The sequence below is a fragment of the Mandrillus leucophaeus genome, unplaced genomic scaffold (genome assembly GCF_000951045.1).
Source record: "Mandrillus leucophaeus isolate KB7577 unplaced genomic scaffold, Mleu.le_1.0 Scaffold69, whole genome shotgun sequence".
In the NCBI taxonomy this organism is placed as follows: domain Eukaryota; kingdom Metazoa; phylum Chordata; class Mammalia; order Primates; family Cercopithecidae; genus Mandrillus; species Mandrillus leucophaeus.
In genome coordinates this window covers 2,389,571-2,398,478 of record NW_012107474.1, presented here as the reverse complement: position 1 = coordinate 2,398,478, position 8,908 = coordinate 2,389,571, and the positions used below count along the sequence as shown (strand labels likewise).

Here is an 8,908-nt window from a genome sequence, read left to right as displayed (position 1 = left end):
CAGAGGAGGGGACCGCTTAGCAAATGAGGCTCTTATACACATCTAGATGTGTATAAGAGACAGACACAGAGGAGGGGACCGCTTAGCAAATGAGGTTCCTGGAGGAGACAACCTGCCATGTGTCCACCCGGGGTCCCAGGGTGGGGGCAGGCCCTACCTCTGCTGTTCTAGCACCTCCTCCAGCAGGCTCCGGCCCTCCCGGCTGCCAGCTGCAACGCCATGCAGGCCTGGGCTCTGTGCAGGGGCGTGGAAGGGGCTCAGGCCGCCCCTGCTGGCCCGGCTGGCAGGGGCCTGGCACATCTGGCGAGCCAGCCCCTTGATTTTGTTCAGTCCCAGAAACCCTTTGGTCCGCGTGGTCTTCCTCAGCTGCTGCCGAAAGGCCTTCAGCCCTGCAGGGAGAGCAAATCAGGAGGTCAATGGCCTCCCGGCTCCTAGCCCAGCATCCACAGCCCTTGGCTTAGGGGGTTTCCAAGCCTCAGGTGGGGGGTAAGGAAAGGACGGGTGACACAAGCATGGCCGGACAGGAGTCTGGCACCCAAGCCCCGTGGTGGCGAGGAGGCAGCTGGCAGCCAAGGCCCTCCCTGACCCCATGCCTCCTCCAAGTCGGGAGGTGCTGCCCAACACAGAATTGTCTCCTGCGCTTTCAGAACCAGCCACAGAGGCCGCGTGCTCAGGGACCCACATATGTGTCCATCCCAGCAGGCCGTAACCCCCCGAGCCACCAGAGCACTGAGCACCCCAGCCTGCCCAGAGCACTGAGGGTCCCACCCAGGCCCAGTGGAGAACAGGGGGACAAAGTCACGTGCTGCCAGAGACACACACGGCTCCCCGGGGAAGGTGGAGGTGCGTGTGGGAGGAGCGTGGCTCACCCTGAGTCAGTGAGGTGTCCGACGCCCGCCGTCCCTCCTGGAAGCTGACAGGGAGCAGAACAGCTCCTCCCAAGCCCCCCTGAGTCGGCAGCACCGGGGTGGCGGACTGCGACCCCAGGAAGGGTGAGGCCAGCCTGACCGGGGAGCAGGCGCCCAACAGCCCCTGAGTGGCCGGGGTGCCACTGAGCCCCGCAGGGCTTTTGCTCGCAGGGAAGGTCAGACAACTGTCAGAGCTGGTTCCCTCTGCAGGACTTGCCGAGGCGGAGGGGGAGACGACTATACCTGTGGGAGGAGGACGGCGCTTTTGATGCTGCAGTACGGGCTTCCCCGCCCCTGCTGCGCACACATGGCAGTGCCGGCCTCCCCATCCCTGCCCTCAACCTGGTGGGAAGAGGGCTCGAGGCCACCAGAGCCCAGGGAGCCCCAAGGCAGGCCACCGTCACGGTGCAGCTACAGGTGGACCTCAGGCAAGGGGCTGCCCTCCCAGTACCCGGGGCGGCCTGGGGAGGACCCTGCTGGAGGCTAAACCCCACGCTGTACCCTCCACCAGAACGACCACATGCAGGGCAGGCTCTAAGCATCAACTGTGTGGTCTCAGGGATTAAAACAAATGGCAAATCCTGAGAAGTCCAACCTAAGAGGCTGCCGGGCAAAACATTCATTCTAAATTAGCCCACCCTCACATCGACTGTAAGCCTATCCACCGGTGTCCTCCTGGGCCTCCGGGGACACTTACATGGAGCGGTGAGTGGGGAGAGGCGGGTGGAGACCTCGGCCAGGGTGTGCCTCCGGCCCGTGCTGCTGGGCAGGGACTCCTGCACGTCCTGCTCCTCCTCTAGGCCTGGCCCCTGCCTGGCCTCCTCACTGATGGCTGTGTCCAGCAGGCTGCTGGGGGACACGGGCTGGGGCCGGAACACGCCGCTGCAGCTGGCATCCACCGGGAAGAACAAGGGCTGGGTTGGAGAGACACAAGCCAGTGACTTGTTTGGCTCCGGGTGACCCGGGCGCACTGGGGGCACCAGGGCTAGGCTGAAGCGAGCCCTCTCCACACCCGCTGTGGGCACTCACCCACTGCAGCGAGCTCTGGAGCTCACAGTCCAGCTCGGCCTGCAGGACAGACTGCACCAAGGTCTGCGGCTGCGGGCACAGCAGGGCGGGGCGGAAAGGGTCAGTGGAAAGGCCTTCCTGAGGCACCTGGAGCTGGCAGACGGGAAAGAGGCCATCAGGGGAGCGGCTCCGGGACCACCAGCGCCAGCGAGAGAAGAGACAAGCTGGCTTCTGTCTGGAGAGCGAGCTGCCTGCTGGTGGGCGTGACAGCTGACAGGGACACTGGCTGGCCAGGCTGGGCTCAGGACCGTGTGCTGGTGCTGCACTGCCAGGAGGCGGCGTGACAGGCCGGCCCCGGGATGAGTCAGGGACAAGTGGCCTCTGGGCAGGGTCCAGCCCCCAGCAGCTGGCGCCCCCTTCCCCACACGGCCTGGGACCCAGTGCCCATGCAAGGAACCGCCCTCCAAGCGGGTGTCTGACGGGGGAGGGTGCCTGACAGGACAGGGTGCCTGACGGGGGAGGGTGCCTGACGGGGAAGGGTGCCTGACGGGGGAGGGTGCCTGACAGGGGAGGGTGCCTGATGGGGGAGGGTGCCTGACGGGGGAGGGTGCCTGAGGGTGGAGGGAGCCTGGGGCCTGGCAGGAGACTCCTCCCCCTCACCTCCAAACCGCTGAGGTCCGAGCTCCGAGGTCGCGGCTGCCTGGCAGGCCCGGGGCGGGCGCACTGGGCATTCCGATACTCCTTGAGCCGCTCGAGGAGGAGGTAATAAATGGCAGCGAAGTGGTTATAGCTGCTGTTTTGCAGCGACTGGGAACGAGAGGAGCAGAGGTCAGCACGGGGCGACGGGGAGCCCCAGGGTCCACCCGCTCCCAGGTTATTCTTGGGTCACTGAGAATATCCTTCAGTGGGGTGGATAAGCCTGCCCCTAAATTAGCCTGCGCTCCCGTTTTAACTCGGCTGGTGAGTGCCTGCTTCCCGAGACAGCCGCCCAGCCCCTGCGGGTGAGGCCAGGGCGAGTGTGGCCGGGCTCACCTCCACCGTCCTCTGCCGGTCGACGCCCAGCGTCTGCATGATACCCAGCGCCTGCTCGTCGTAGTCGCCCAGGTTGGAGCTGTAGCTGTGCGCGGAGAAGGTGGAGCAGGCGGGTCCTGGCAAGCAGGGCTCAGCCCGCATCCACCGGTGCTGCCGGATCTGGGCGATGGTGATGCGCCTGGCAGGGTCCACCACCAGCATGCGGCGGATCAGGCTCTCACAGTCTGCGGAGAAGCAGGAGGCTGAGCCAGGGTGGCAGGACCTCACCTGTGCTCCCACCCACCGCCCCACGTGGTTTGACACGCCAGCGGCCAGGAGCAGGGGCCGGGCCATTGGCTCAGTCCTGCCACCCAAGGGGTGCCACCAGCCAGGGATCCAGCCCCTGGGGTCCACCATACTTTGTGTCCACCACACAGAGAACCACTTAGGTCCACCCTTCTGCCATGCCCCGCGCCTGAGCACCACGTGGACAGGCATCTTTATGACACAGAAAAGCCGGGTGCGCCACAGCCAGTGGACTGAACCCAGGGATGATGCCAGCGCCCTGGGCGTGGGTGCTGGGCGGGGACAGCAGGCATGAGGCACCAGCCTGTGCAGCAAGGGCACCTGTCCACCCTAGAAATAGGGCACTGAGAAGGCATCCATGGGCTGGGTTTCTCCTGCAGCCCACAGTAACCTGGGCCTGATTCCCAGACTCAACAACGACTCAGAAGCCAGCCGCAAAGGGGCTGCAAGAGACACAGGCCCCTACCCACGCGAGACCATACGACCCACCTTGAGACATGAAGAAGGGGATGCGGAAGCGGCCCTCCAGCACCCGTTGTCTCAGCGTCGGCAGGTTAGGCCCGTCAAAGGGGAGAGAACCACAGACCAGGACGTACAGCACCACACCCAGGCTCTGTTGAGGACCATGGAGCCACGTCAGCGCCAGCGCAGTGCCCCTGGGAACCCAGCACCCCTGGGAACACAGCGCCCTCAGGGAATGCGGCCTCGGGAAGGGGGTCTGCGCGCACGCGGCTCCTACCCAGATGTCCAGCTGGGGGCCTTCATACTCCTTCCCCTCAAAGACTTCTGGGGCGGCATATGGGGGGCTCCCACACCACGTGGACAGAGGCTCTCCTGACTTGTAGAAATTCCCAAATCCAAAATCTGAGATGCAAAGAAACAGACAGATGAGGTTAAATGGCAAATGGCAAGGGGCTGTGGTTTAGGCACATGCCGGGAAGCTGGGGCTGCTCGTGGGCGCACCCCCACCCCAGGGCCTCTGTGCCGCCAGCTTGATGTCCCAGATCCCACCCAGGCCCTCCATGCCTGCCAGCTTGATGTCCCTGCTCCCACCCCGGGCCCTCCGTGCCTGCTAGCTTGATGTCCATGTTGCCATCCAGCAGGAGGTTCTCGGTCTTGAGGTCCCGGTGGACGATGTGATGGTCGTGACAGTACTCCACGGCTGACAGTATTTGCCAGAACTTCTTCCGTGCCTCGTTCTCACTCAGGTGCCCGTTGGAAGTCAAATAATCTGAGGAGCCACAAAACAAAGCTACAACCCCCAGGGCAAAGCCTGCCCACTACCCAGAGGGCCCTGGAGAACACCACGAGGTTCTAGGATGTGTGGCCCAAACACTGGCCGTGCAAATCCAGACACGTTCGTGCCACTGGTTTTCAACAGATGTTAAAAATGAGTGTGGCTTACCAAACATTTCTCCATTTTTAGCAAATTCAGTGACGATATAAAGCATATCCTTTGTTTCCATAACCTAAAAAAGAAAGACCTGACATTTAACCACACAAAAAAGGCACAAGGCAGTGCTACAAACAATCCACCAGAACCCCAGGAGATTTCTAACTTCTCTAGGACAAAAGCATTCGTCATTTAAAAATGCAAAGAAAAGAAAAATTTCTGCAATTAAAAAAAAAAACACAGGAGATTCCTCCTCATAAAGACAGCTTTAAAAAATCAGAGGTGAATTCCTCACTGACTTACCTATCCTGAGGCACCTTTCCTCTCACGAAAGGTCTAAATATGTTAGAATTCTCCTTTGTGGTCATATTTAATTCAAGTCACCTCACATACAATTTGAGAATGCTTAGGCCGGGGCATGGTGGCTCACGCCTGTAATCCTAGCGCTTCGGGAGGCCAAGGCAGGAGAATCGCTTGAGCCCAGGAGTTCGAGACCAGCCTGGTCAACATGGCAAGGCCCCATCTCTACAAAAAATACAAAAACTAGCTAGGTGAGATGGTGGGCACCTGTAATCCCAGCTACTCAAGAGACTGAGGCAAGAGGATCGTTTGAACCCGGGAGACGGAGGTTGCAGTGAGCCGAGATCGCACCACTGTGCACCAACCTGGGCGACAGAGCAAGAGATCGCACCAACCTGGGCGACAGAGCAAGACTCCATCTCAAAAAAGGAGAGACAGATCTCTGAAGGCTACAGAGGAGGAGACTGCTGGAAGTTTGCTGGGCTTTATAGAAGCCTAGCAGGCAAAAGATGAGTCCAATCAATGGTCAGAGCCACCTGAGTAATAGAGAACGCACACCCCATTCCTACTCGCTTGATTGACAGGATGAATGAGGCTGTGGGAACCCAGCTTTGCCAGGTCAGCTGCAGTGGGCTGCTCAGTGCACAGCCCATCACTCAGCATGTAGCCACCCAACAACCATGCCAATATAGCCCTTCCAAGTTCATTCACTGATCAATAACTTTATTTTACTTAAAAAGAGATTTAAAAATATAACATATGTCTGTGAGTACTGAAAAATTTTGGAGAGGATGAGACAGTATATTCTTATAAAAAAAGATTTATTTGGGTTCAAAATATACAGTTATTCCTTTAAAAAAGATGCTTTGTGCTGGAGGCGGTGGCTCACGCTTGTAATCCCAGCACTTTGGGATTACCCAGGCTGATCACTTGAGGTCAGGAGTTCGAGACCAGTCTGGCCAACATGGTGAAACCCCACCTCTACTAAAAATACAAAAATTAGCCAGGTGTGGTGGCCTGTGCCTGTAGTCCCAGCTACTTGGGAGGCTGAGGCAGGAGAATCGCTTGAACCCGGGAGGTGGAGGTTGTAGTGAGCCGTGATCGACTGCACGACTGCCCTCCAGCCTGGGCAACAGTGAGACTCCATCTCAAAAAAAAAAAAAAAGATGCTTCAAAGATTTCTGCTTTGAGTTGTAAATCTAGTAAGAAAAGTGTTCTATAAATTCTAGCAGTTTGGCAAGAATTTTAACTGCCCCGCCCCTGTGTGTGGTGGAATAACTCTAAGACCACTGCTTACCCTGTCCCCAACTGAAGAAACGGAGGAGGAGGAAAAGAATTAAAAGTCAAAGTGTTTAAACTTTTTGAAAGTCTAAAAACGTTCAGCAGGGTTCTGGGGCTCCGGCCAGCGTAATGAAAATTAGACACTAGCAGCTGGGCACAGTGGCTCACGCCTGTAATCCCAGCACTTTGGGAGGCCAAGGTGGGCCAAGATCACAAGATCAGGAGATCCAGACCATCCTGGCTAAAATGGTGAAACCCCATCTCTACTAAAAATACAAAAAATTAGCTGGGTGTGGTGGTGTGCGCCTGTAATCCCAGCTACTTGGGAGGCTGAGGCAGGAGAATCACTTGAACCCAGGAGGCGGCAGTTGCAGTCAGCCGAGATTGCGCCACTGCTCTCCAGCCTGGGTGACAGAGCCAGACTCCGTCTCAAAAAAAAAAAAAAACAAAAACAAAAACAAAAGACAGGAGGAAAGAAAAGAAAAGAAAAGAAAATTAGACACTAGCGTCAAAACCAGAGGAATAAACGTCATTGCTACACCACTAAATTCTATCATCTCCAAACAGTTAAGAATTACATACAGCAGCAGTAAGAAAATGCACCTCCAGAAAAGACCTCCAGCACCAATCACACGGCAATTTGTTTCTTTAACGAGCTAATTCCACACAATGGGAAAGGAGAAGAACAGGAAGAAAAGGAAGGTACTTCCATTAGGGTTCAGGCCTTGAGCAAAGTCAGAAACAAAACCAGCTCAGCCCACTCCTGAGGAAATGGGCTGGGCACGCTGCACAGGCAGTACACCAGTACCATGGAGCACACAACTTAAAAATGACAACAGAAACAAAACACAAACCAGGTGAACACGGCATGAATTCTGTGCTTAAAGACGCTGAGCAAACTGTCGTCACGGTGAACACAAGCTCCGCCAATACCGCTACTTTTATTTTAATCTAGTGCAGAGGCTTTTGGAGGATAATTTCAAATCATAATTCTCTCTCCTGCCACACTGTACACCGAGCCGTCCCAATTGCACGAACACACACAACATCCCAGAGTCGTCTCACATTCCATTTCATACGAATCATTAAGAGGAACTTCAACCCAACACAAATGGATGAAATAGCACCTGCAAAGAACTTCTTCTGCAAGAAGACTTGATTTCACCCCTGCAAAAGTGGCCATTTATCATTAGGGAGGTGTAAATGATTGCTTTGCTGTTCTAATTAGATTAGTACTTATTTCCTGATGATATAATTTATTAATTTCAACATGAGAACAAAAATTAAGTCAAAAAATAAGTAAGTCACAAAATAAACCAACAGATAGGGCAAGGCATGTTCCTAGCGTGGATTAAATGACAAGCTCCTTACTCTTACTATGGAAAAGTATTTTCATCTCTCCGTTTCTCATGGAAGAGTTTAAATAGGGAAAACAAATGCTTACTACTGTCCTTGCAAAAATAAACTAATGAAAACCGGTAAGAGCAGCTGGCTTTAAAGTTTAATAATTATCTGCAAAGGTAGAAGTTTCCAGTTTCACTCAAATTTGTCCTTTTATACTAAATGTGTGACCTGTGGCAATACCTACAGATGCATTTGTCTGTTTTCATAGTAAAGCAAATTTGCAATAGCTCTCTACACATTTAAAACTGGATCAGGTTAGGATACTAAATAAAATTCTAATGAAGCAAATCTCAATTATGATTCAAAAGCAGTAATTGCAAATATATCTGCACAGCCTATAAAAATCAGTCTGTTTACCTTATATAACCAAATACCCAACTTCCACACACCCCCCAAAAGGGAAGCCACCTTCAGAAATTGCAGACTTCCGTTGTTGGCAATAAAATACAACACATTTGCCAGGATTAGCAGAGAAAGGCAAGCTGACCCCTTACCTGGTAGAGCTTTATGATATGTGGATGGTTCAGAAGCTTCATCAGCTGAACCTCACGATAGATTTTCTCCAAATTGCTTGAATCTAATCGTGTTTTATCAATTATTTTTATTGCAACCTACGGATTTTAAAAAGAAAAAGGATATTTTGTTTTGTTTTTTTTTTTTAAAAACCCTCAACCTAATTTACACATTTCATCTTTTGCAAGTTAATTTCTCAACACTTTGTCTACAAAGGATCACAAGAAGTTGGGAAAACATAACCAAAGTAACCACTAATGTTATTTAAAATAATCCGAGTTAAGTAAGTGCATTAAGTATTTGCAGGCTCAGTTTACAGGGCTTAGCTCTGAGTCCATGAACCACTGCACTCTCAGGTTGGTCCTTCTTTTGCCATTATCCTCTCTGCTTTCTCCCAATATATGTGCAAATTATGCAGCAACATAAAGCATTTTTTTCTTTACCGAACTAAAAACGATTACTGTTCACCCACCACGACAATCAAGCCTGCAGCACTGAATCCGCATGGGGTCCACCCGCCAAGGGTCGGTCGCCCCGGGCCCAGTGGGAAGGCCCCGCCGGCTGGGTCCCGCTGCCCCCACGCACCTGCGTTTTGGTGACTCGATGCCGCGCCAGCTTCACCACCGCGAAGTTGCCTTTGCCCAGGGTCCGCTCAATGTCGTAAAAACCCACCCGGAGGGGTTTCTGCAGGCCCTGACCCTGGCCCGCGGGGTCCGCGCTGAACTCCGACATGATAACCATGGCTCCGCGCGCACCTGCGGGGCCGCACAGAGCTCAGAGCCCA

The 8,908-nt window shown here is 54.4% G+C and overlaps 1 protein-coding gene across 1 annotated transcript in view; it reads right to left on the bottom strand.

Moving 5' to 3' along the window:
* SIK1 (salt-inducible kinase 1) overlaps nt 1-8,898 on the bottom strand; it is a 12,067-nt gene extending 3,169 nt beyond the window's left edge. The window contains 12 exon segments of the mRNA XM_012002538.1: nt 86-389; nt 870-1,151; nt 1,606-1,822; nt 1,938-2,063; nt 2,577-2,723; nt 2,949-3,172; nt 3,723-3,846; nt 3,973-4,097; nt 4,303-4,464; nt 4,639-4,702; nt 8,106-8,222; nt 8,710-8,898. Of these exon segments, the coding sequence (XP_011857928.1) occupies nt 86-389; nt 870-1,151; nt 1,606-1,822; nt 1,938-2,063; nt 2,577-2,723; nt 2,949-3,172; nt 3,723-3,846; nt 3,973-4,097; nt 4,303-4,464; nt 4,639-4,702; nt 8,106-8,222; nt 8,710-8,865 (2,048 nt within the window). The 5' untranslated portion in view covers nt 8,866-8,898.
* Nucleotides 8,899-8,908: the final 10 nt, after the last annotated feature.